Source organism: Thunnus albacares, chromosome 11 (genome assembly GCF_914725855.1).
Source record: "Thunnus albacares chromosome 11, fThuAlb1.1, whole genome shotgun sequence".
Lineage (NCBI taxonomy): Eukaryota > Metazoa > Chordata > Actinopteri > Scombriformes > Scombridae > Thunnus > Thunnus albacares.
In genome coordinates, this window is record NC_058116.1 from 14,014,338 (window position 1) to 14,042,246 (window position 27,909).

At 39.8% G+C, this 27,909-nt stretch overlaps 4 protein-coding genes across 9 annotated transcripts in view; 1 reads left to right on the forward strand and 3 right to left on the reverse strand.

Moving 5' to 3' along the window:
* The window catches only part of LOC122992266 (glutamate-rich protein 6-like), a 14,211-nt gene extending 5,018 nt beyond the window's left edge, over window positions 1-9,193 (reverse strand). Inside the window, exons 1-15 of one of the 6 annotated variants that reach the window (XR_006406005.1) lie at window positions 9,153-9,193; window positions 8,826-9,013; window positions 8,674-8,726; window positions 6,236-6,357; window positions 6,083-6,126; window positions 5,730-5,840; window positions 5,458-5,574; window positions 5,110-5,270; window positions 4,748-4,803; window positions 4,474-4,619; window positions 4,292-4,371; window positions 4,023-4,178; window positions 3,501-3,729; window positions 607-3,299; window positions 103-189 (exon numbers count right to left, since the gene is read on the reverse strand). Coding sequence is in view for 1 of the 6 variants with exons in the window: in XM_044366020.1 (XP_044221955.1) it covers window positions 80-189; window positions 607-815 (319 nt within the window). In the remaining 5 variants the exon portion in view is untranslated. The other 5 variants (XR_006406008.1, XR_006406004.1, XR_006406006.1 and 2 more) reach the window with 5 other exon arrangements.
* Window positions 9,194-9,962: 769 nt separating this feature from the next.
* Window positions 9,963-12,835, forward strand: LOC122992534 (endothelin receptor type B-like). Its single transcript, XM_044366366.1, has 7 exons — window positions 9,963-10,379; window positions 10,536-10,648; window positions 10,827-11,031; window positions 11,342-11,482; window positions 11,572-11,705; window positions 11,796-11,904; window positions 12,665-12,835. The coding sequence occupies exons 1-7, from the start codon at window positions 9,963-9,965 to the stop codon at window positions 12,833-12,835; spliced, it is 1,290 nt and encodes a 429-aa protein (XP_044222301.1).
* Window positions 12,836-19,144: 6,309 nt separating this feature from the next.
* LOC122992625 (leukocyte cell-derived chemotaxin 1-like) lies at window positions 19,145-21,572 on the reverse strand. The gene is made up of 5 exons (XM_044366480.1): window positions 21,477-21,572; window positions 21,246-21,359; window positions 20,989-21,142; window positions 20,360-20,547; window positions 19,145-19,805 (listed from the first exon to the last, which is right to left on the reverse strand). Exons 1-5 carry the CDS (start codon window positions 21,561-21,563, stop codon window positions 19,578-19,580), a joined length of 771 nt encoding a protein of 256 aa, XP_044222415.1. The 5' UTR covers window positions 21,564-21,572; the 3' UTR covers window positions 19,145-19,577.
* A 2,016-nt stretch (window positions 21,573-23,588) lies between these two features.
* On the reverse strand, window positions 23,589-27,528 carry si:ch211-199f5.1 (protocadherin-8). Its single transcript, XM_044366072.1, has 3 exons — window positions 24,879-27,528; window positions 24,586-24,784; window positions 23,589-24,282 (listed from the first exon to the last, which is right to left on the reverse strand). Exons 1-3 carry the CDS (start codon window positions 27,342-27,344, stop codon window positions 23,969-23,971), a joined length of 2,979 nt encoding a protein of 992 aa, XP_044222007.1. The 5' UTR covers window positions 27,345-27,528; the 3' UTR covers window positions 23,589-23,968.
* Between the last annotated feature and the right edge of the window lie 381 nt (window positions 27,529-27,909).

Sequence of the window (27,909 nt, forward strand, 5' to 3'; positions counted from 1 at the left end):
GATGATAATAATAATAATATTAATAATACCAGCCAATGTTAGAGTTTCATACTTAGCATGAACAATTGAGAAACTGTACCCTGACTGCACTCTTCCTTATGTCTCCAGTCGGTCTGGGTACCAACGCTGACTCTGGTGACGACTCTCCCGTCATATGCATGGATCGTCAGATATTCACGTGAGCTTACGCTGAAATTAGTTCTTTATTATGAACTTAATGAGCCCAAACAAGTACAGGGAGTGGATGCAATAACTCAAGCTCCTAGTTTACAATGTACAATGAAATCCAATAAACCCACCCTTCAAAAACTACCATCTATTGGAAACATAAGGTCCATTTTTTGAGACTGTATCAGAGAGGTTCTGATTCAAATTTCAAGTTTGTGTTAAAACTGAAACAAAAAAATATTTCTTACATGGTTATCAAAAGAAGGCCAACTATGGATACATGAACAACTTTTCTTTTTTGATCCTGTGAGGTTAGACAATATCCCTTGCAAGCCAGGTACCGAAATGGTTAAAACTGGATCTCCATTAGCTGCGTGGATAAGTATCTATTCTTCATGATGCTGTGACTAAAGTCACTTTGTAGTATTGATTGCTAACCTCTGTATGGTTTCAAGGCCAAGACTTGCTGATGAATCCATCTCTACTGATTTGCCTGCCGTGTCAAGTGTTTGCATCTTCAATTCTATGAAACCCTTAACTTGTTGTAAAATAGAGAAACCACAATAAAGGCAAACATTTTGAATCAGATTCAGAATGGCCAAATAAAAACAGCATGTGTACCATGGCAACCATGCAACTGTTTCCATGGTAGACACAAAATGGGAGAGAAAGGATAAAAAATTGCACTGAGGTCTTTCAAAAAACCTGCCTCCATCTCTCTTCCCCTATAGTTCTTACCATTACCATTACATTTGGATATCCAATTCACTGGAATACATTGTTAAACTACATCTCATCTTATTATATATTTTCTTTTAAATAAATCTGTTTCCAATTTTTATTTTATCATATACAAGGTAGAAATGTGAAAGCCATTGGCTTTTCTGAAAAGATTCAGACTTATTATACTTAAATTGCAAAGCTTGCACTACCTGTACTTAATCGTGCTCATGCCAGTAAAGCAAGTGACTTGACTTGACTTTGAGAGAAAGTGAGAGAAAGATAAGGAGAGAAAATATTTATCTCTCTGTGGCTTGTTTTCACCATCTGCAATTGCTATAAAAATCTTAAGTGTAAATCACACATGTACCAACATTCAGTGGCCATAGCAACGCAATAATTTGGTGATCTGGGAATAACACCAATTAACCGTCTTCCACTAGGCCATATAGTAATAACATAATGTAAATAAAACAAACAAATGTTGCATGCTACAAGTAAATTGGAAATGCATTGAAACCATGATCAGACTGATTTGCCGCAGCATGTTTATGGTGGCTGAAAAGCCTTCATAATGTACTGTATGATGTCATTGTCTTTTATTGATAAGGTATGCCACAAATAGAGTTTATTTCAAGAGCATTCATGGGTTTTATTGTGCTGTGGATTACCTGTGCTTTTGTCATGTTAAAAAAGCCCCAAACGCTTGAGACTCTTGGAAAAAAAAAGGTTATCAGGCCTTACAGAAACTGATTGAATGGTAATTATTTTTAATAAAATGTATGCCTGCAAAATTTGGGGAGTGCAAAAGAAGTTGCAATAGACTGGAGGCGCACTGCAGCCATTAAAATTTCCTTTAAACTCTACTAAGTCCATATAATGGTAAGCTTTACTGTACAAAAACTATAGATTAGTCTCCAACTCATGCAATTCAGCATTTGCAAATGTTTACTCAGTGGACCCAAAGGAACCTGTGTTGCAATGCAAGGACAGTATCAGGTTTGATATGGGGACATAAGGGGACACAAGTCTGGATGAACAGTTGGTTACAGTGATAGGTGCAGAGAAGGGATTTTAGTGGCAGCTGAGCATTTATAACTGTTTGGTGTTTGTCAGTAGCAGAATTTCAATGCGAAATAGCCCTGAATTAGTTAGAATGCGTGAAATGGTGTTTCAATTGTGATAACACAGGCATGTGATGTTTCTAGTAGATAAAAGGTGGAATGGAATGCAAAGAAATGTGTGAGAGGGTTTTCTGTTCAAATCTGGGTATTCATCATTTAGTGTTTATTAGCTGTTGTCGCTTGACTTTTTAGTTTTCCAGTTAAGTAGAGGACATGTATTTTATAGCTTGTGTTTTTCTTGTGTTGGGAAAACCAAGACCAGCTGCAATTAAAAGTCAGGTGTTGGAACAATTACTTTGGTCTCCTTAAATGTTAAATAAGACTTTTGAAGGAAGAGAGACCACATTCTTGCTGTCACAAATGATTAGCTGGAATTCATAAACAATATAAGTTTGCTCAGCACAATGCTGTAGGGGTTTTATTGCTGTCTTACTAGGTCTGATATGACTAAGAGCTCATGGTGACTAATGTTAGCTAATGTTCGCAAGTACAGTATTATTAGATAGATATTGATGTGGAACTGGCCTTACTGAGTCAGTTCAGTGACATTAATTATGTCATTAACTGTGCCATTACAAAAGGCTAAATATTTAGCTGGATTTCACATTTTTTACTCATCATGCAAGTTGTCGCTTTTCTCTTTTGTGAAAACGTTCCAATTAGCCTCAAATACATGCTAAAAGATCCCACTGGTATGACAGGAAGATTCATTTGTTCCTGATGATCTTCTTAAATACGACCAATATGCAATCGATCTTGGATTTTTCCCTAAGATTTTTTACTTTGTCCTGCCAGATAACTCCTCAAATCCGACCTTGGCAGGATATTTTAACTGTGAACTGATTTCTAATGTTTACAAAACTGTTTGCATCTCACACTAATTGACCCAATCTTTTACAAATCTTTTTCTATAAAGCTCAGCCCTTTGTAGTCTGAATGTAATTGGATCGACTGTAAGCATCACATACTCAAGCTGTTTAAAACAATACAAGGCAGTCAACTGTAACACCACCATAAATTATATTAGTTTTGCCAGTTCTGTTTTTCTCTCACTTTACTTAGTCCTTTATCTTTTTGGGTGACATCTCTTTTTCCATTTGTCTGCTTAGCCGCTGCATTTAGGCAATGAAACTAATGTGGCTTAACATTGTGCAGATTTGCAGAGTGGTGGGTCATGCAGGTCTGCATCTGGCCGAGCAGAGAGTAAATCTCTGAGCTCTTCGTTCGGATATATCTCTCCACAACGTCTTGCTCCGGCTTCTTTTCATGGCTCTCTGGACAAATGAGCTGCATTACAAGAAAAATAACATGATCGTTTTCTTATTCATTATATATTTCTGTGTATACATTGCAGATCATTAATAAATGTTGTCATGTGCTGCATACAAATTAACATGTATGCTGGTTTCCCTATATATTTCATGTATTAAACAAAAATAAACAAAAATGCACAATTCTTAGTGTATTCATACTACATACATACTATACCTTAAGCTTTGACCCGACATTGAAGCGCACGCTGTTTTGATGATGTGCAAACGTGATGTACACATGTTCTTGTGAATGTATGCGCACACTGATGTATGGACCCAGGGCAAAGGTGAGAGGCTTGAAAGGAAGCTTACGGACATGCGGGTAGAAATCAAGCCAACTCCAACGCCTCCTCAAAGCTCCTGCCTCACTGAAGCACAGACCTCCAATAGGGGTCAGATTCACCCTTAGGACACACCACAGAGATTAGCAATACACACATTGTGACCTGTAGCCTGAGAGCCAGAAGGTTAATCAAAAATCTCTATCTGGTCAAAACATCATTTCATCATCATTTAGGAAACCAAAGGGATCCTAACTGTTTGGTTTCTATGATAAAATATACTGTTTGGATCAAGGTTTGACATGTAATGACGTTTATATTTAATTTCTAATTCACTAATTACCTTAAGCCCCTATTTAGCTAAGCAATTGGTTTAAATTATTAGAAATAATAAGCTGCCATGGAGTAATAAGTACCATATTATTCCATTGGGATGGTAGCATGTGGCATGGCCTTTATTTGTGAAAATGCCTTTGATGCTGGGCGCCACGTCCTTGTCCTCCAGGATTATATAAGTGAAGTCAGCGGCTTCGGCAGAGGATATTATAATGGCTATTTTCCCAGAAGGATAACTTTGTGTATTAAGGATCATTAACACTGTGCAAACCTTTCATCAAAGGGAACAAATGTGTATCCTCTCATTAAGTATTTGATCTTCTGCTTTGTGCGCTGCTTCAAAGGATACAAAACATTACCCGTTCTATCTGGACACAAGGTGAGAAAACAAGTCCTGTTTTCATAGAACTTCTTAGTAACTTCCTTCAGCTGTGACACAGGATAGTCAAGTTATTGATTACATTTTTGGTAAATACACTAATAATAAAATGCTTATTCTAGATTAGAGTCATTAAGAATGCATGAACACACCTTTGGCTCACTATCTGTCTCTTCTTGAAGTGTAAACATGCTGGTAGTATTTTTGAGATTGATTGGAGGGATGTGAGCCTCATCACTGATGTAGGGAATCTCTTTTGACAGCCTGTAGGTGAATGTATGCTTGATCTCAATTCGGCCTGAGCAGACAAAGGAGAATATCCTTTTATTGATATTTTGTCAATGAGAAGCAGGAAAGACTACATGCTTAATATCTTCATTGTTGGTCCAAATTTGTCAAGACTAGGAACCCAGGTTGCACACTTACTTAAGTCTTTATTCAAGTTGTCATTGTTGGTTGTCATTGGTTTTCTCTGGCTCAGCCTACATTAGAAGATGACCAAGTTATTTTCTGCAGCAGTAGGAAAATGAACAATACAAAGACAACACTTGAAGGGCATGTTGAGGCACAAATTTGGATGCCACCTCATACTTCTAGCTGCAGTAAGAGAAATGGAGCTCTTTTATAGCATACAATATAGTACAATCAGTATCAATATACGGTATAAGCAATAAAGTACAGTCATTATTTATATGTTTTCAGCAGCCTCTCCACCAATGTATACATTTAAATGCAGGTACATTTTTAAAAGCTGTTCTTAGAGAGGACAGGGCATGCATATTACTCACCTCTCCCTTGCCTTCTCTTTAGCAGCTTCCCTCTCCTCCTCACTTATGATGTGTGCATGAGGCTCCACATCAATCTTTCTTTTTGACTCATTCTGTGCCAATTTTCCCCCTTCTTCCAAAATAAGCTCTCTCATTTGTCTAGCTTGCTCACAACAAAAGAGCTGAATAAAAGAAAATTTCAACATTACACATTTCTTTTTTTTACTTACAGCACTCTTCTCCTACAATTTTTGTCCCACTCTGTTACCACAAATAGGGATGATTCTGTCATTAGGGTAAGGTGAACACTCGTTATTTCTAATGAATTTATTTTCAATGTTTTGTTGAAGGTAAGTGAGCGACACTCACCCTCTCAAAGTTGGGTTCATTTTCCCATAGTTCACTGTGCACGAAGGGCTGACAGAGTTGCTGGCAATAGTCACACTGAGCAAGATGCACATTGTGTTTCAATTCAACCTCTGGAACCTACAGTGCAGCAAAAACAGATTCACAATCACCTTTCCACCTCTGATATTATATCCCCCACACACTGCTATTACTGTGGGGAAATGAAAAAGGCCATCACTGTCATTTCCAGGCACTATGTGCAATATAGAGAGACTGGACTAAGTCAAAGGTACCTTCTCAACTTGAAGAGCTTGTTTTGGTTCTGGCTTGTATGCTATGAGACGTGGCAGACCCACATGAGGTGTATCATGTTCCTCCTTTGGAATGTTTTCATCCTCGGTCTCCTCATGTTAATAAAAAAACAACAACACTAGTGTAGACTTTTTGATGTAAGCTGCATATGCATAAACTATAGGTGAAACCTATATAAAGCCTATAACATTATCTACGCCAGTTTGTGCCAGAGAGCTTTACAATTCATAGTGTAAAGCCACCTGAGACAAATGAGTAATTTTGGCCTGTCTTGACTTGACTGTATCTAACACACACTTTTGCCACAAGCAGACTACCTCTGAAGAATGCTCACCACTTCTGCCTGCAACAACTGGGGATCTTCAATTTCCTTTTGAACTGCACAAGAGAGAAATAATTAAGAATTTGACAGATGTCTAAGTCATGCGAAGCATGAGGGGGCAGGAACAGGTGACCCCTCCGTACCCAAACTGATGACATAGCTTACCTTGACAGCTGAAAGAGAGGCTCTGCTCCACCCACTCCCAATCTGTCTGGGTCTGAGCGCTCACCAAAGTAATGAATCTCCCATCCAGCGCATGCACCTCCATGAACTCTGGAGAGACCAGACTGTTCAGGACACAAACAGAGAGACAGGATTACATCAGTGTTTTACCACAACAACTTTGTGTGCATTAATTGATTTTTTGGGGCCTCTCTGGGGAAGAACTCCACAGCAAGCTAGAAAGCACATACACATATCTCACCTTATAAAACTGTTTTGTCTAACTCGTTAGCAAACAGCAGGCACAGACTGAGAGTAACTTTAGCAAATAATTTGGAGTCTTCTTGTGGTCACCTGATGGATGTAAACCAATATTCACTCTCGTTCTAGCTCTGCTTTAGGTCTAATTGACTACTTAAAAGAAATATCTTGGTCTTTAGCCATTAGATGTTTGACTAGATGTTTGGTGGAGCTGCCTGCTGAGCTAAAAGTGGCTAACAAGCTAAGAGGCTAAGGTTGAGGCACGCAGAGTTGGGTGATAATTGCCTGTGTTTCACTACAAGACACCCATTTCATATTAGAGGTGTTCAGTCAATGTACAAACAAAACTTTAACATAGACTCTTTAAAGTGAACTCACTATAACCTACTGAATCCCCACTGTCACAGACTGAAATGGTAGCTTTTAGCGGTAGAGCTCTCCTCACTGGAGACTGTGAGCGCCGTTAGCTCAGCTGGGATTCACAGTACTTTACTTCCTCATTAAAAGCTTAAAAAACACAAACAAAGCCACAGAAACATCATGATGTGATAAACTGTTTTAAATGGCTGCTGAGCTATAAACCTTATAAGCAGTGCTGTATACGCTTAGTTTTGTACTCAACTGAACTGAAAAGCTAACAGCTTGAACGATGATGCAATCGCTTATCCTACTAAAAAGTCAGCGAACTTCAGTGACTACAAATCTTTGAACTAAACTGAAATATTCAAATCAGCACAAAAAAGTGATTCATAATGTTTCTATTTCACATGGTAATCAGTTTCATTGGTTATATAAAAATGTTCATTAGTGGAGCTTTAACACCTCCTTGTAGCCCTAATATGAGCTGATGGCCTCTCCAGGGTTTAGAAATGATAGATTGCAAGATTGTTGATTGATAAACATAAGCAAACAAATTAAGTGAAAAAGAAATGCTGATTAGGGCAGGTTAGTTCAGTTAACAGATAGAATTTTAACATCTATCCTGTTGAGGTTGAACAAAAGTGGGAACATTAAAGGGGACATATTTTGCACATTTACAGGTCTATATCTTTAATATGGGACTCTGCTGGAAAATTTTTGCATGATTTACAGTTAAAAAAACTCCTTATTTAACTTATACTGGCCCTTTATACAGGCCCTCAGTTCAGCCTCTGTCTGAAACAGGCTGTTTTAGCTCCTGTCTCTTTAAGAGTCCCCTCCAGATGAGCCTACTCAGTTCTGATTGGCCAGCTCTTTGGGAGACTTCCACCGGCTCTGGAGGAGACGTTCAACAAACCATGAAACAAACTATAATAGGAGGATTTCATGACTTTTTCTCATTCTGTACTCGAAATGTCAACTTCTCAAATACATCCATACAAGCCGAAATACAATCCAAAATATTAGAATGGACAACGCAAATAACACATGGAAGAACCTTAGCAACATAGCAACAAAGGCTACAGAATGGACGGACGTTTATGGACGTGTGCAACGAGCTGACATCAGCTTGTCGGCAAGGTGGAAAAAAACATTGCAAAGGAAGCATTCGGAGCAGGTTAAAGCCTGGGTTTTTGACTTGCAGGGAGCATCTCTACATACATTAACCTCAAGTTTTGGAGTACTGACCATGTTTAACATAAATATCCAACATCATAACAGTATACATAAATCACAAAAAGCATAATATGTCCCCCTTAACATTTTTTTTTCTCCCAGTGTTATAACTCAAGTGTTTTGAGAATGAATAACACTCACAGATCACCTTTATTTAGGGGTGATTGCCAATAAACCCAACCATATATTTTCAAATGAAACTGTTCACTTCGCCTGTGTGAAGTAATAGTAGCTTTAGTGAATATAAATTGGATGGAGCACTATCACTGGTTGAATAACTTATTGTACATTCCTGACAGTTTTTTTTTTCGCTAGCAAGCTTTTAAACTACTTCTTTAACCAACTTGACAAGCAAGATGTCAGTGTGTGACCATCAGAACAGCCTACACCAAGGACCCAATGTCATCAACTGGTGTCAGACATAAATCAAAATATGGTTTAAACATAGTAACAACTACTGCAGGAGAATAAAATGTAACAATGCACGTCAGTGATAATCACTGTGAATTCCTTATATTATGAATATTACTGTTATGTTTATAGATCTGTCAGTCAGGCTACTGTTAATTAAAAATGTTCCTTACAGCTTCTTTTTTTACAGGCGTTGTACTGAAGCACCTTGGTTCTCTCCAATGACCTATATGGAGAAGAAAAAAACAGTTGCAATAATGTTGAGCTTGACAGCCTAGCTGTAAACAGTTGTCATAATTTCTCATATCCAACTCAGCCAACTCACTTTTCTTAATCGGCTGTTCTTGTGGAAGCATGCCAGCACATGGTTCCCAAGGTCATTTGTAGCCAGCGGAACACAAATTTGAATGTTCAAAAGAGAGCTGGAGTAGTTGTCGGGTATGATATTAACAATGGGATCTTTCTGGTCCTCACATGTCTCATGCTCCTCCAGGCTCTGCAGGTTGTCATAAACTGTTGAGAGAAGAACAAGTCACCTTGTGTAGGACTCTCAGGAGATGCACAGGCAGTATCTCTCTGGTAGGATAGAGACTGACTCATATTTTAAAAACGTGATATGTCAAATGAAGCAAATCCTCTAGAGGACACTCACTAGATGTTGCACGGTTCCATTTGTATCTTTTTATGTTATTGTTCAAGTGCAGTTGCCCGGCAGTAAGCTAGTTCTGTATTAGGCTCATGTACATCCAAAATGTCATACAGTCACAGAAGACAGTTTCCCTTTTTCCATTGCATTCACTAATGATAACTCTGTGGCTTTAAGAAAAGAAAAGAAAAGAAAAAAAAAAAACATCGCTCCTTCACTCAAATAGACATTTTGCTACATTTAGATTTTGTGTTTTTTTATTTCAGACAGGAACTTTTTCAGACAGTAAACGACTGCAACATTATATCTCGACTGAAGCCCATAAAATGATCTCACTCCTTGATAACAGACAGTACACCTCAATGCCATCCTTTCATTCAGGGTGATGCATCAAGGGAAGTAATTACAGTCACTACTGACATATCAATGAGTAATGCTGACAACAATACTGTAGTCTATAAAACCCTGATTTCCCTCTGCTGGGTTGCAAGATTTATATCAGGCGCAGCAGCAAAGAGTAGGCCTTTGTGTTAAACATAAAGCCTATTTTGTGGGTATTACACAGACTGAATTCATGCAGAGTTTGCATATGTACATCTAAAGGTAAGCTGTCATAATTCTGTTTTTCATGCTGTATCAATGCTGTTAGCCCTATTATTATTGCCTTTTGATCAGTAAATTAAATAAACCTTTTACCTGACCTAAATGTTTTGCTGTAAATCTCAAGGCTAAGATGTTGTGATAATTATTTTCACTCTCATTTTCAGTCCAGTGCCGGCAAAAACAATTTTAGCGCCTTTGAAGAAATCATCAACAATGTGGACTGCGGCTCTTGTTCTTTGTTTGGGAAATATTCTCATCAGCGGAGAGGCCAGTGATCAGCATTCAGAACCTTCCTCTGTAATTGAACTCTCTGAAACAGCGTCCCCTGGTCTTTTAGTACTGGGAAAACAGAAATCCAACAGCTCAATTCATCCACCTCAAGTAGCAGGACCAAAAACACCAAACCCTCCTATGTGCTTAGAGTCAGCTGGAATCAGAGACATCTTCAAATATATCAATACTATAGTCTCTTTTGTTGTTTTTGTTGTTGGAATAGTGGGGAACTCAGCCTTACTGAAAATCATATATGTAAACAAAAGCATGAGAAGCGGGCCGAACATTCTCATTGCTAGTCTTGCTCTGGGGGATCTAATCCACATTGTGATAGACATTCCAATCAACACATACAGGGTGAGTTATTCACTTCGTGGTGTGCAATTACAATGAGAAAGTAATGTCGCACCTTATCCTGTTGCTCTGCTCTTTCTGTCCATTTCAGAACTTCAATCTTACCTTAAATCGATTGTGTTTGTTATTACAGAAAATGTGCTTCTGTTTTCTTTGCAGCTCATGGCAGAAGATTGGCCATTCGGTTTGGTATTGTGCAAGCTTGTCCCCTTCATACAGAAAACCTCTGTTGGAATTACTGTGTTGAGTTTATGTGCTCTGAGTGTTGACAGGTAAGGAGATAAGCAGCACTGTCCCGTGCACTACAAGAAAATATAGTTTGCTGGCTAATGCATTTCATCAAGCAGATAGATTTGTTTAGCATGAGCCTTTGAAATGTTCTTTAACTGGAAAAATGTATCATCAGATAAAAGTCCCCCAAGTCATAACATTTTTCCATTGATTTTGCAGGTACCGAGCTGTAGTATCCTGGAAACGAATCAAAGGCATTGGGATTTCAGTGTGGACAGCAATCGAAATAACTTTGATATGGGTTATTTCTATCATGCTGGCTGTGCCTGAAGTTGTTGGCTTTGATATGATAACAATGGACTATAAAGACAAGCATCTGAGAGTATGCCTGCTTCATCCTATGCAAACAACGCGGTTTATGCAGGTATTTCCCAACCAGTGCAACAAAAAAAAGTAAACAGATCAACATGTGATTGACATTATGATCGTCTTTTTATACCCAGTGTAATGTAAGAAACTGCTGACAGGAAATGTAACACATAATAGCTCTAATTTCATTTGTCCTAATCTCATCCAACAGACAACCCAACACTTTATTATACAATGTCATCTTGTGAATGATGTCTGTGTGTCTCAAATATTGTTTTATGCATAGAATGCTGATAGGAACCACTGAACACAAAGTCATCTGCAGCACTGACTGACTGTGGGCTTCTGTCATGTTTAATCAACAGTTTTATAAATCCTTAAAGGACTGGTGGCTCTTTGGCTTCTACTTTTGCATGCCGCTGGCTTGGACTGCCGTCTTCTACACACTGATGACCAGGAAAATGCTGAGGAACACCGAGAAAACATTAAGTGACTACACCAAGCAGGTTAACCCTCTACTTTTAGACACATATTTCCAAATCGCATATTTCCCATTTTTAGGTCTTTAATATGTGTTCTATATTTTCTTTTTAAGAGGCGAGAAGTTGCAAAAACTGTCTTCTGCCTGGTGATTGTGTTTGCGCTCTGTTGGTTGCCACTATACCTCAGCAGAATCTTGAAATTAACCGTATATGATCAGAAAGATCCTAATAGGTGTCAGCTACTGAGGTGAGCTTGAAGAATCCAGTATTTTTGTTGTATATTGCCAGGTTTGTGCTCTTTTGTGTGACATACTTAACGGTTATCCTCCTTTTTTAGTGTCTTTCTTGTCCTGGACTATTTTGGCATGAATATGGCATCACTCAACTCGTGCATCAACCCTATTGCATTGTACATAGTCAGCAAAAGATTTAAGAGATGTTTCAAGGTGAGATATACTGTTTTATTGTCTTCCCCCAGCTGTTCCTATATATGCCACTATTCATTTCTAGACAGATGTGGTAGGGGTGAAAACCTTGCTGGATGAGCTATCGCATGTGTCATCGTGGACATATGGAGTCATGTCTACGAAATGGACTGCAGACTGGAGTAAGCAAGGACCCGAGGGTATAATAAGTGAAAATGGTCTGGAAAAACATCATCAGAGAAAAACCAACACTTGGCAATCTTACGAGAAGGAGGGCTTCAAGGCAATTTTCAAGGAAAGAAAATGTAAAAGCCTTTATTGTATTGCTTGCTCATGTCTTAACATGCTTTTGATTTCTTTTGATTTCAAAGAGGTATTTGTACTCCACAGAAAATGAAGAACTTGTTTTCAGTTTTCTATTTGATAATGTTTTTTTTTTACAACAGATATATTTTTATGAAATCAAGATAGCCCTGGAATTCCTTCCCCAATTCAAACACAATCCACAACTTTGTTTTTAAGGAGATGTCTTTCTACATGGAAACTGAACAGGGCTGCGTTCCATTTTCCCTATTTTAATTAACGAGTCTGTATTGAAGCAATACAGCTTTTCCTGTAGGTCACTAAGACATACAACATAGACAAGGCTACATTCCACTGAGATTACACCATTATTACTCTATAAACATAAACCTTCAAGAGTGAAATTTTCTCCATGTGAAGTGGATTGGAAATTTGTTTTGTCCTCTAACCAAACGTCTTTGTTTGTGTGGTCCTTCAGGCATGTCTGTGCAGTTGGTGTCTACCTCATCAAGTTGTTACCCATGATGAGGCGCAGTCTGTTTTGAAGTCCAGAACGCAGGATCACGCCTCAGAGCAGAGCAGCAACATCAAAGCTCACAAGCAGACTTCTACATCTCTTCCCGTTAAAGAGAACACCTCACTGTGTTAACAAAACTCGTGTGAAACTGTGAAAGTACATTGTGAGTGCTCTATATTTCTTTACTAAATGTAGCTATCAAAGCATTTAACCAAAGTTGCTCTCTCTGTAGCTCCTAATTATGTAAAATACCTTGTGAATAACATGCTGCGCTGTCTTTTGTACTGCTGTCGTCAGTTGAACATCTGCTTTGGCATGAGCAACCTGGAGTCAGACTGTTCAGACTATTTGCCCCTGGGGCCTGACTCACTCTCAACCATTACATCAGATTTTACCTACTACCTATCCTGTATCATGCATCACAGTTCTCAAATCACTGTTTTGGGCACAATGTTAACCTGGCACCCATCAACAGAAATCTTGTCACAGCTTACTGACTGCAAATATATCATTTTGATTCTTTTTCTGGATTCTGGAAAGACACTGTGCCACAGGAAATCAAGCAAATGGGAATTCAAAATGATTATGGTGGTTTTATGGGGTACAGTGTATTATTAGCACATAAATGTGTGTTTTCATCTCTGTTAAGTTTCCAACACAGAGCAGCTGAAGAGTTTACGGCATTCCTTTCATTCTTGAACCTTGAGAAACATATCAAATTGGTGCCACAAGTAGATTCTGTCTCCGCTGCTGAATGACTGATTGATGGTGGCCTATTTTTAATGCATTGTTAAATGTGTAATGCATGGAGACACTTTATAAAAGACCTGAGAGTGGGGAAGAAGGAAAACGAAGATGACAGAATGAGGTCAGGAGGAGAGAGGGATGGGAGGGGGAGAGAGATGAGCACCTGATAGGTCTTCCTGTCACAGGACAAGGCAAGCACAAATAGAGCGCTGTTCTTCCAACTAATGCTGTCTCAGTCGGCAAAACTGTTTTGATGCTGTGCGCTGGGATGCCTATTAAAAGTTTATCTTGTGTCAGTAAAGAGCTCAACTCTCAACTGTTTGTAAAGATTGTTTGTTTAATAAATAGCTGCGTGTGATGTTTGTGATGCTTATATAAAAGAAAAGTGTAATAAGGACACAAATTTATGATATTTTCTACAACTAATTCAACCTTCCACTAAAGCACTGAAATTAAACTTTCATCTTATAGTAATTTCTGTTATTCAAGCATGTATGGTATAAATTCTTATGCATGGAAAATGATATATTTAGAACTTAGTTAATTGCCCCACACTTTTGACTTTTCTTCATTTTTAAATAAAGGTATCAGCTACCTTTTCATTTGAAATGACACCACGTGAATAAAAATAGCAAACTCGCTTTATATCATGACTTTTTTCATATCAGTGCCATTATACAAAGTGTTTGGTGCTCTAATAGCTCTTGGCACATCCAATAGAGAACACAAATAAATGCTGGTTTCACATCACATCACTTTATGTGCCTGATTGCTTTCCTCAACATATAAATACCAAATTGACCAAATTACATTTAGAATGAGCTTTAGGTATGTTATTACGACAGACTAAGAAGGAAGAGTCGATTTAATCCTTTCACTAATTATTGTAGTTGTCCAAATTGTAAGTCTAGTCATAACTCATGTACTGCTGAAATGTCATCTTGTTTGTAAGTTGTCCTGTAAAGGCAAATTTGAGAATCTGACTCAAAATGTGTTTGTTTGTGATTAGAGATGCCAGAAATATGTTTCAAGAGAACAGAGAACGTAACATGTGTGCTTTCCAGCCCACACAGTCATATTTCCTGCTGTGCCACATACTCCTGCACCTCTCTCTGTTCTGACATAAGAGAGATGGTGTCTCTGTGTCTCTGAGGCTTTGACTGTATTCAACAATGTTGGACAGTATATGGCAGTTCAATATGCTCATTTACACTGAAGCCAATTTGTGCTTTTTTTGGTCTAGCTAAACATGGTCCATGTTTTGTGTGTTTATGTGTATTTGTACATTTTAGAATCACTCTTGGTTACATCTCAACCTCTTATTTTGTGTTTTTTTTTAGACTTTCTTTTTATAGTTTTATAAATCAAATAGCATTTTCATGGCACATGGCTTATTTTCATTGATACAGTTATGTTAATCCAAAATTTACATACAACAGCAACACACTTTGTCAGACACTAGTGTCAAATACTAATTTGTGTCAAAATGCTGTCAAATACTTCAGTCTCCTTTGTTAATGCAAATGCCAGCAAATAATCAACAAATGGTGCAGTGCTATCATGTCCCCAGCAGTAAAAGCTCACAACTGCCAGATGATATTGACACAATCATGCTCTGGTATCCGGAGAGGGTGACGTCAGTGTCAACAGCAGTCAGAGAGCGGGTGTCTGAGACCTTCTTTAGTAATCTCTGTACACACACGGCTCAGATAGGGCTCCCCACGGTGCTGCCCAGACTCCCCAGACTGTGGATTTAATTAAACAGTGTGAAATTAATTAATCAGTGGGGTGGCAGGTAAAAGGACTTCTCACTGGAACTGCTCACGCAACCAAGACAAGCATTTCATATGCGCTGACAGTTATTAATTTGCTGTATGTTTTATTATAGTGTTTCTATATAGAGATGCTGAAATTCTGGGAGATTAAAAAGCTTGGCATGGGAAAAAAGTCATGCAAATTATCAAAATAACAGCTCCCGAAAATCAAAGTGTAAACCTATGTTTGATCTGTTCTATCAATTAATTAAAAATTTCAGTTCTGTATAATAATGTGGTGCAAATTAGATGGAAATGAGATAAAATATTCATTTAGTTATCTGGGGAATCTGCCTGGAGGGCTTTTTAGTCTTCAGTCTGGCTCAAAATGCTGTCCATATGGCAATTATGTACAGTAGTGTTGCAGGAGGATTGGTCTGATGCCTACTGGCAGAGAGGAGCCTGCCTGTGACAAACTGCTGCTAGGATCTGATGTGAGTTGAGGGAGATAATGAGGCTGTTGTAAGCCTTAAGTATAGAGCCTGCCCCCGGGGTGGCATATCTAAGCGCTCAGGCTCCCTCATTGTTGCACGTGCTGCTGAGGATTAAAAACACATTTACTTTTTTTTTCTTCATAAACTTTGTCAGTACTTCTCGCAACTCTTTGGACAACTTTTGCTTTCATGTGGCAAGCCTCTTGACATTGCTTTGTGGAGGAGCTGTTTTTTATTTTTTTATTTTTATTTTTTTTTTTTACAGTTTGTAGATGTGTAGTCTGGATTTGATTCTGCTTTGAGCTATCTATAGCTCTTTTTAAGCACCCCACCAGAGGATGTGTGTGTTCTGGGGTACATCCTATAGTGACTGAAGTTTTAACAAATGCCATATTTTGATGGAGAACCTTTTATTGAGCCCATTGGCATGGCTTTTCAAATTAAATTTCACTGACAGTGTAAAAAAATTACAGCGGGATTATGATTTATGTTTGTGATTAAGCAGCATCCTTGCGGAGAAACAATGCCTGCTGTGTTATAAAGATAACTGCCCTCCTCTTGTGAGGCAATCTTGACATCTTGACTCTTGACGTTGGATGCCTTCACCACACTGTCTCAAGTGTGGTCTGTTTCCACGAAAACAATGGTGTAAATTCCAGTACTGTGTCCAATTTAGACCTACAGCACACTACAGGTTTTCTATTTGAGTGAAAACAAGGAGACCATGCAACCAAGTGCAATACACAGAAAAAAAATCCCTGCAGTGTGTGCAGAGTAATTGAGTCACCCAGGAGAATTGCTATAATGTTTCATTACATAGAAAGTGTAATTCACTGAATGCTGTCTATAGACAATATTTACAGTTTTAGTTTAGTGAAATAATCAAGACTAATTTATATAATACTAGCAGGCATTTAATTAATAGCCATTTGAGGCTTGCATACTTAATAAGAGGATGTTTGTGTGTGAGAGAGGGAGAAGTGGACACTCCAGCCAATGGCAAGGAAACTTCAGAGAGACCTGCAAATTGCAGGCAGAGTCAGACTGGTGGGCAGAGCTGCAAGTGGTCACTCAACCATGGGATTAAAAAGCATTTAAGCCGTGTACCAAGCCCCCCTTCGTCCAGCCATGTTATTTCTGACCATTCAGGAGAAAAGAAAAGACAAATGTTAGATGCCAAGGTTGTTATTGCCGGTGCAAAACTGTGGGTTACAGGTTTTTTTTGTTTTTTTTTTCACAACGCCAGCATCTATAAACGTATTGCAGTGCTTTCTTGCAGAAAAACATAATGAGCTAGCCTAAAAGGGTTTCTGTGTTCTGGTTAAGGTGCAAAATGGACTGTCACTACTGTTTATTTCATTCATGTCTGGATGTAATGGAAAACATGCAATCAAATGTAGGACACGTTTACTAGAGTGGTTCACTTCACACGTCTATTCACACTTCTAATGCCTCCTGGGCAACAACAGGCAAATTTATGGCAGGCTATTGACGTAGCCTATTTATAGGGAGCTCTAGTGAGTGCGCGGGCTTGATTAGCACAAATCCATGCCACAAAATAAATCACCAACTAATGTATCCCAAATGTACTGTGTTGAGTGTGAGTGCCAAGAGGATGTTAGTGAAAAAGCTTTTGATTCGGTGGTCACCAGAGCACCCTGCCTGCCTGTGCTTGTTTTGATGGGCAATGATGAAAGCACAGGTGGATGCGAGAAAGCTCCCCTCCCCTGGCTGCTGCGGACTCCTTGTCTGCGGTTTCCTATTAGCACAGGAGTGGAGGTTTGCAGTCTGGCTGCTGGGCACAGTGGGTCAGTGCTCACAAAGCTCTGTTTGTTCCCTGGCCTGCAGGGCTCCCAGGGTAAGCCTGGCTCCAGAGGGGAGACAAACAAAAAGGCACCACTGTCTCACACACTGAAGCCGCTCTCCAACACATTCGTCTTTTCTACTCAACGGGGTACATTTCTCTTCTTAGGAGAGCAATGGCAAAAGGAAACAAGTTTTTTAGAAACAGAGCCTCGGGATAACAAAACTGCTGTTGTTCTGAGCTATGTGTTTTTTCTCTGTTTAAATGCCATTTTGAGTTGTTGCTTGTGGTGATGTGTTTTTTTCCCTTTTGCTTTGTGTATTTCATCTCCTTTTGTTGAGCTTAGACTCAGAGCTCTTTGTCTTGTGCTGCTGTATCAACATATTCTGAGAGAAACCCAAGGAAACCGCCGACAGCAACAGGCACATAACACGTCATATTTAAATTTCAGCTGCTGTTACTGACTTTAGTGATTATATATAGCCCTGCCAAACCGAAGCTGGCTCAACTAAGGTACAAAATGTCTGTCAATTAATTAATAATTTCACAGTATCTCTTATGTTCATATAGAGTGTCTGTCTGTGATTTCTAAAGAAGAAATAATGTGCAGAATACTGTCACAGCTGCTGTCAGGTCAGACATTCACTGTTGTGCTGCAATCTGCAGTCCAAGTATAACTCCATTATTGAAGGGACTTTAAAATGGGAGCTGTGTGACACACAGCAGGATGATTTAGTTTAATGACCATGGCAGTGACAGCGCTGTGATGGAAATTGGACTCCCCCTGCAAATTTACATCACTTGAGGGTACTTTGGGCTCTTTTAGTGGCTGCACTCCAGAGCATGAGCCATCAGGAGGTCCTGGATATGTCATGCTTGTCACCTTCCTTTAAGTGCATCTGCAGACGTGGGAGAGGGATTAATATTATATAGCCTACGGAAGCACAGAGGCCGTCTTATCAGCACTGCAGATGTGATAAGCATCTCTACCCCCATGAAAACCAGGAAAGATCTCCAAGCAAAGAGACAAGCATCTCTTTGTGTTGTTTCCTCACACTGCTTCAATGCAGCTTTGGTGGCAGATATGGTGCAATTTCACATCTGTTGTAATTTGATATGCCTGGATCACCCTCTGTGAAATCGTCTTGATCGCAACATGGCTCCTCTCAATTATTTAGAAAGTTGGCATATGGCTTTAGAGATAGTAATCTGATTTCTTTTGATTTTGAGGTATTCAGAATAGCCTTGGTAACAGCGGTGAAAAAAAAAGAGAAATCCTGTCTCTGTGATCATGTTATTTGGTAGCTTAGCATTCACACTTTTCATAGGAAAAAAATTTATTTATTTAATAAAAATGTCATGTTTATAGAAATGTTTTCCATCATTGCCATGACACTCATCTCGCATTAGTTCACGTCGATGCAGATGTCAGTGTGCACAAATTGCATTGCCCTCAAACCGATTCTGAGCTGTGAATGGAAGTTGTGGCAACCATTGCTGTCACTTCAGCTTTATCAGAAAAGCACCCAGTGGAACCATGAAAACAACATGTGACACCAAAAAACATCTACATCAAAGCCAGCATATACTGTAATTAGAATTTATTGAAGCCTATTCAGTCAGAAAAAGGTACATGATCTGCTGAGCCTTTGGATTCAGTCCCATACCTTCCATTAAGCACAGTACAGTGCATTAAGCCTTGGTATTACACGATGCAAAAATGAATGTGCTCATTTGTGTAACCCATTTATGAGTGTGTAGCTGCAAACAGGAAAATGGCATTTACGTTTTCTAGTTTTACTGTATGTAAGGAAGTAGTATATGCCTGCAAACAGAAAACACCAATTTACCTCTTACCTATGAAAATAATTAAATCATATATAGGTTTTCTTAGTAAAGCATACATCATTATCTGCATATCATGCTAAAAAGTATAGTTTTATGGTAGTATTTACAGTCAAACTCAGAAAACAAATATCTGCAATCATATCTGCACAGAAACTGAAAGTTTAGAGACCTTTGGGGTCTTTTTTGGGGAGACAAAAAAAGTTATCTGACAAATGTAGCGTGCATTTCTACACAACACCTAAAATGCGTGCCACCCACCAGCGACAAGGCATAATGACTCGGCAAGCTACCTGGCACCCTCTGTAGTTGTAAGGCCAGGGCCAGTAGCCACGCAGAGGCTCGCATATCCTCTGACAGTGAGTGTAGCTGCGTTGGCATTCTGAGCAGCAGATCCCCTGGTGGTCTAGCATGGTGTCAAAGGTCATGGCACCTTCCTCTCCGGACCCTCTGCTGCGCTGCAGTTTTGAAGCAATGTTAATTTTGAAGAGCAGCCTTTTCTTAAAAAAAAAAACCCATTATACTCATTTGCAATTCAAATATTTTCAAAACTTAAACCTCTCATCCTTTCAAACATGTGACTCCAGTTCTCTTAGGCGGTATGAATTTTTATAACCAATGGGAATTTTCACTTCAGTTCATAAGTTCATCAACTTGGAAATGGCAGCTGTTACCCAAGTGACCTGTAATTAGCTACTAATGTGACGCCTACTCAACAGCAACAGCAGCACATACCCACAGCTGACAGAGACACTAAATCCAGGTTAACACATTTCCACATCACGCACTTCTATTTCTGTGAATATACATTTTTAACAAGCCTGGCATCTTAAGGATGGTGCTCTGAAGTCATCTGTAAAAGTGTTGACAAAACAGAGAAGTTTCAATTCATAATGTTACTTTAAGGGTTGCTTCAGGGCTCAGTAGATGTCTCTTGATAGTTGATAAAAAATTCACCAGCTCTGAAGCCTTGTTTATCATAAGCAATATTGTTGAAAAAGTCAGTACTCACATGATAAGGATTTTCAGGATTGTATGCTGACCCTGCAGAAGACTGCGACCCCTCCTCCTCTTCCTCAACTCTGGAGGTGTCATTCTCTGCGTGACTCACTGGGTTCCTCTCCTCAGCAGCTGCGTCAAACTCCTCCATGTTAAACTGCCGTTTGGCGCGCTGTGTGTCTCTCTTTCTCCTCTCCCCATCTGTTACAGCAGCCACAAGAGGCAAGAGTATTGGGTCAACATCCACAAGACACCATACATGTCCTCAGAGCTCAATCCTACATAGCTGCAGCTGTCTCAGATGTCCTGAATAATTAAATTAGCAGCAGTGATATCAAGCAGTCCTGCATATTTCAAGATCATTCTTTTTTAATACAAGACCGGAGCCATTTTTGGTGTACGTCTCTAAATGTAGTGTATGTTCAAGATGTTCATGTGTTTCACTAACTTCTCAGACAAGACTGCTGATTGTACAAGTGTGTCAGCAGATAAGCAGGGCAATAACAACCAGGATCTGAATAAACTATGAAGAAATGTACAGTACTTCAAATGAAATAGACCATGCTCTATGATATCAGGCCAGTTTTCCTAGGCTCTGTGGGATGGTATAAATCAATATGTAATAAAAGATATAAAGGCAACCTTTAGGAAAGACAGGTTGGAGCCAGTAAATGGGAAGCTCCCCACAAAGATTCAGAATTTTCTTGCTCAGGAAACTGGTGTCCTTCAGTGGCCGCTCAGCAGCAGCCCAGGTGAGGAATTCCTCATCAAACCTCACTGGCATGATTTCATCTGTCTGGCAGGAAAAGAAGAATATTTTCCTTGAATTACTCAGGTGGTGAGAGAAATTGCAGTGCTAAAAGAAAGCAGAGGATAAAAATCAAGTAGTGTGCATATACCAGGTCAAACATCAGCGACTCTTTGTTCTGAACTCCCATGTGTGGAAGGTTGGCTTTGATTTGGGATTTTATATAGCACTTGTCTCCTCCGAAGAAGCGGATTCCAGTTATTCCCTGCACCAAATCACAGAGATGCCATGTTTACACTCACAGCTTTGCTACTTTGCTAAGCACACAGACAATCTCTGCTGAACTACCTCAGGAAGAAAGAACAAGGACAAATTCACTCACAATTTGAAAGTCATGAATCTCCACAGCTTCCTCAGCTCCACTCCCAGTTGTAAATCTCTCCAGGTTGTTGTCAGAATCAATTTCCATGGAGCCTTCCCTCGCCTCCCCATTGATGTTCATACTGTAACGAACATTATAAACCTGGCAGCATTCAAAGTGGAACATTAAATGACTGATTAGTCAAGTTATGTAAATCGCACTGTAGCAAACACAGTAGAAGAGAGATGCAGAAAAACAAGCTGCGTATTGCTTATGCCATTCCCCTGCACAGTAATTGTTGTTGTTGCTTCTCTCTTAAAGAAATCCTGTGTAGTTTTAGCACGCTGAGAATTGAGCAAAGCACCACAGGAGATGCTGCTGCAGACCTTGATGGGGATGCTTGCCCTACAGGTGAGCTCATTAGGACACAGATAAACACAATATTTCTTATAAGATGGGGTAGAGTTACGGGAATATGTTATGTAGTTTGAAATATGTATTGTAGACAGAATTAAATATGCAATTTCACACTCTGAATTGTGTTAGGGCATCTTAATCATTAACATAAATATCTGTTGTGACAGTTTCAAGAAAATACATCTATGCCTGTAATAAAATTTTCATTATGAGAGGATTCTGTAGTCTATTTTGGGTCCGTTTGACATCAAAAGCATACTGCCTGCAAATCTGTTACTGAAGTAGCACTGTAATACCTCTAACAGCATAATCCTTGGTTGACACTTACATTTTTATCACTGACTTTCCACAGGTAGACAGCAGCCATGGAGGTACACAACATGAACACGGCACCAACAATAAGAGCCACAGCTCCAAATCTCAGGAGGCGACTGACCGTAGTAGAGGTCGGTGTGTTTTGTACCTTCCCAAAGTTCAGAAGAAGAAGCAAAGTAAGAAATGGCACACACTGATCAATGAGCAGGACAAATTCCTCAAGATTTCATGGAGTCTACTCACTAATTCACACGTCATGGATGTCAATTATATTTCGAAATCAAAAAACATATTAAGCCTGTCTTACCGAAGTCGTGCAGTGTTCAAAACAACCAGATCCATGTGTGGTATTTTGGACTTTTTCCATCGTCTCCCTGATGATGTCCTCTATAATTCCTCCTCTAATACTGTAATACTTCTCTTTGGAGAATCAGGTTATCCCAGGGGAAGGCTATTTCACGCTTGAGTGTGAATGACGTACAGATGATGTAAATTCTTTGAGCCAAATTTTTCATCTGAATGTTACCTGGAGGTCCAGGTTGCTTAAAGCAAGGTGGCCATCCTGTGGCACCAAACTAAAACAATACTTTTGAAGCAGTTCTGAGTTAATCAGAGATTGGCTGGTGTCATATGTGACAAGCAGTGATAAAAGTTACTATCTGACCTTTCAGTTAGGAGGAAAATATGTAAGTTATATATAAGTTATATATAAGGCAGCTATGATTTTAAAGAATATTTTTATGTTCAGAAAGTTTGATGCCAATGATGATGACTTATATAAATCTCTATGAGTATTGTGGACTTCTTCCAGGATTTTTCTAGTTACAGGTGTCAGTGTGAAGGAACAGACTACCTGTAGTCAAACCTGTAAGTAGAAGCGAGTCTTCTGATGTTTTTATACTCTTACGATATGCAGCAACACAGCACTGACTTGTTATACCATACAAAATCACAGAGAGATTCAAATGTGCAGTGCTGCTGTTGCTTGGTAACAGATTGAACCACATTTTTTGGGTAATTGCTGAGCTGGGAGGCAATCAGAAAGGTGACGGGATTTTTTGACCTTCGAAAAATATGTAATTGTAAGAGCATTTGATCAACAATGCAGTATTTGCATGCAAATTGAAGGCAGCACATTACATTGTGTACCATGAAAAGAGTATGACATTGGCTTATGCTTGTTATCATTTTGGCTGTGATCGTCCAAGAACCACATTTTAGTTATTGCGGCTTATAAGTCTTGAAGGCAAATTAAATGTATTCAGTGCACTCATTTGGCTTGTTTGAGGTTATTTTTTGAGCTTTATAAATATTTCCTCAGGACAATAGGTTGCACTCTGCCTATGAGATTACATACCTGTAAGCCAAGATAACTAAATTTGTTTTTGAACAGCAAAACAATTTTCTTTTAACTGTTTTATTTGTGCAACAATGTGACAAAATCTACCACAGACATGGTCATTTTTCATATTGATTGTTTTCCACAGCAGAAAGGCCCCTTTCAGCCTAAATGTCCATAGGTCATGCCCCTTAAATAGTAACACATGCTCTTGAAAATCCATAATAAAATTCTTCTTTACATTGATTCATTATGAAAAATATATTATTAATGTACAAAATCTTGCATATTATACATGGTACAATGAACAGTCTTATATGAGTCAAAAGACAAATGACATACTACAAAACACTGCAACAATCCAACATAGAGTCAATCAAGATAAAAGTACTGTACAGTATAAAGACAAAGCCCCTTTTGATGATCTTTGATTTAAGCTCTCTTATGAGTTTGTATACTCTGGAATGGATATCTCATCCGTTTCCTGTATTCTGGCCGGTGTCGGTGGACCCACAAGAATATAATCAAATTCCTGGTGTTGAACTTTTTCGTACACACTTTGCAGACCGTTGGTTTTAGGTAGGTGAGCTGGATAGTAGTTTTCCCTTCTGGTGTCACGGGGAAGTGAAGCTGTCTTGGAGAATGTCGACAGATGCGGTCCACAGGCCAGGCTCATGTTGGGCCTTGTAGCTGAGGGGCTCCAGCATCGGTCTGAGTGTCCCAGCACTTTGCACTCGCTTGTACATGCCCAGAGACCTGTGGAAACAGCAGTGCTGTCAGAATGTAATACATTTGCTGGCTCACCTGGATGATGGCGTTTGATGTTAAAAGACCCCAGTGAGCCCAAGTTAGATCCATCATAATGTGTCCAGTGTGTCAGAAAATATATTGTTGTAACTGGGTATAATCTTTTTGGTATATGTGGTTTAGATTAAGATATAAATCATACTTTAGGAAACGCATTATTGTATGGAGTTCAACTTGAAATTTAATCCTGCGCTCACTTATCTGACTTTTTTTTTCTCAATCTCTATTTTATTATGTTTTTGTGACACTCACTGTTTGTTGGTGGCGAGTCTTTTTTGTGCACATCCCCACTTATGTCAGAATCACTGTCATTGAAGTCACTGTCACCTTTCCCACTGTCTTTGCCACTGATATGAGGATCTCTTGCTGAGATTGTTGTGAAGGAGTTACCCTTCCATATTGTTATCGGCCGGACAGTTTCTTTCCCATATCCTGGTAAAGTAGAATAGCCCTGCGAAGACAGAAACACATTGACACAAATTTTGAGTCACAACAAAATCAGTATGTGACAAACTTTAATTATCTCTTAAAATAGAATTACTTACCTTTAATTTACCCTCCATCACTCTGCTGTTTGACTCAAAGATGCCTGCTGTCTGCCTGCCATCCTCACAGGCTCCCTCTGTTGCATTGCTGCTGGCCACTGAAGATTTCTCTGGAAATGGGTGGGCATCAAACACTTTGCCTTTGTGGTTGGCAATCAATGAATCAATATGACCACTTTCCACTTTTTCCACATTTGGTATGTCTTCTTTTTCATCATACCCCCCCTCCTTTGTCTCTTTTTTCTGGCGGCTGCAAATGGTTGTGATGAGAATGATAGCCAGCAGGAGGAGAGAGCAGCTCCCTGCCAGGACAATGATTATGGCTATGGACATATCCCATTCAAAGAGATCCTCGCTGCCATTTTCAGCCAAGGAAGGCATACTGGGTAGAGTTCCTTCTACAAAACTGAAGTGTATAATGGCTGTGGAGGAAAGCGCGGGGGACCCATTGTCACTGACTGATACTATGACTTTGACATTGTCTGCGAGATCATAAGTCAGCTGTCGGCTCACATGCACTTTCCCTGTGTCTTTGTTGATAGAGAAACCCAGGTGTCCCCCTTCTGTAATTTTATAGGACAACTGTGCATTTATGCCTTCATCAGCATCTGTGGCCTTTATCTGGGTTACCACATAACCTGCAGGTGCATCTTTGGGCAGGAAAACCTCAGCAGATCCCTTGTAAAGGGGTGGCTCAATAATAGAAGGTTGGTTGTCATTCTGATCAACTATTTTTAGTCTGATGACAGCAGTGCTCTGCAGCTGTGGTGACCCCCCATCACTTGCTTGTATGTGTACATCTAGCTGTTTCATGACTTCATAGTTAAAACTTCTTAGGGCATATATGGAGCCAGACACTGAGTTAAGCGACACAAATGTGTTCACTGGGGACCCCATGATGACACTGTCCACGAGTCTGTAAGTAATTTTGCCATTGTTGCCCAAATCCGCGTCGCTGGCCTCGACCGTGGTGACATACGCGCCCGGGGGGTTGTTTTCCACCACTGAAACTTCATACACAGCTTTAGTAAAGTGAGGGGCGTTGTCATTCTCGTCGCTGAGTCTAATGGTGTACTGAGTGATCTTTCTCAGCGGAGGTGACCCAAAATCCTCAGCCATGACCGTCAAGTTATACTCACTAATCCTCTCCCTGTCTAAGGTTGCAGCTGTAACTATCATGTAGCTGTCCTCGTAAGCCTGTCGGAGCTTGAAATGGTCGTGGCCGTATAATGTGCAGTGAACTTGGCTGTTAACACCCGAGTCTCTGTCCAAGGTGCTGATCAGCGCCACCAGACTGTCCTTGTCTGCCGCCTCACTGATATATGCAATGCCAGTCGAGATGGAGGTCATCGGGGTGATACTGATTTCTGGGGCATTGTCATTAACGTCTGTGACGTGAATTATGATTTTGCACACGGAGGGGGTCGGGTTGGGTCCCAGATCATTCGCCTGCACGTCAAGCTCATAGGTGCTTTTGTCCTCAAAATCCACCGGACTCTTGAGAGTCAGGCGACCTGATTTATTATCCACGTGGAAAAGTTCTCGGATCTCATGAGAAACCTGTTTTCCGAACCCGTAGACGACCTCCCCGTTTAAACCCTCATCAGCATCAACTGCGTTCAAGTCCAGTATAACAGTGCCAACCGGTGCGTCCTCTGGCAAACTGACTGAGAAACTACTCTGGTCAAAAACAGGACTATTATCATTAAAGTCAGTCACTCTTATAGTTATCTTTGTTGACCCTGATCTGTATGGGTTGCCTCCGTCTGTGGCGACCAGCTCCACAGTGTATGATGACTGAGTCTCCCTGTCTAGCCCTTTCATTAGTACCAATTCCGCATATTTAACCCCATCCGCTCGCAGGAGCACATCAATGGTGAAATGACTGTTGACAGAAATTTGATAGCTTTGGATGTAGTTTGACCCGACATCAGCGTCCACAGCGGGGTCTAAAGGAAGACGGGACCCCAGTGCTGCATTCTCTGAGATCTCCACTATAGATTCCTTGTTTGGAAACTCCGGGGAGTTGTCATTGATGTCCTTTATTTCCACCTCAACGTGAATCAATTTGTAGCGATCTTTGGAGAAATTTACCACGTCAAAAGTAATGAGACACTGTGGAGTGTGTCTGCAGATTCTCTCCCTGTCAATCCGTTCCGCGACAGTGAGTTCCCCGTCGCTTTCTCTTACCCTGATGAATGAATCATTGAATTGTTTCATCATCCTGAAATTGGTCTTGGAGGAGTGAGACAGACTCAAGGACATGTCCTTGGCAAGGTTTCCGATGACTGTACCCGGTGCGTCCTCCTCATTGGTCTGGTATCTTATAGTATTTCCCTCGGACTTGGCCAGTGAGGCAGATAAAAAATGATGGATTGAGAATATAAAAATCCACCGGCGCCAATAAGTTATAAATTTGCCTCGTATCATCTTGGTAGTAACCTTTCCCTCAGTAAGCATCCTCATTGCTGCTGAACAGATGAGACAGGGCGTGAGAGCTCTCCATACAGCTCCCGCTTTTATGAACTGAACTGTGCTGAAAGTGAAAGTTACTTGCTCCTTGCGCGCAGCCAGTCAGAGATACGCTTGTTGCCTCGCCTTCAACACAGCTCACAATTCTGCAGTGGCGGGGTTTATACAGCTCCTCATGCTAATGAGACCAAGTGTGACCAATCCCTCGCTTTAGAATTAAAATACCCTCTTGTGAAAAAAATAAAATAAAATAAATAAATAAATATAAGCCTGTTTTGAGAGTGCACACTGAAGGAAGTTGCAAAATAGAAAAAGGGCAGACAGATATGCCTTTGCTTGAAGATAGTTCCTGTGCTGTTTATCGTCTTATTACAGCCATTACCGAGTGATGGTTTTATATAGAAAAAAGCCCATTTCTTCTTCTTTTGATGTTTAGTTATTGTCTATTGAGCGCGTTCGTGAGCGTGCGCATGCGTGTACTTTAGTGTGCGCGTGCGGTGCACTTGCAAAATTGTTTTTGATGAGCTGAGCAAGGTTTTGCTCGGGTCGCAGCTCATTT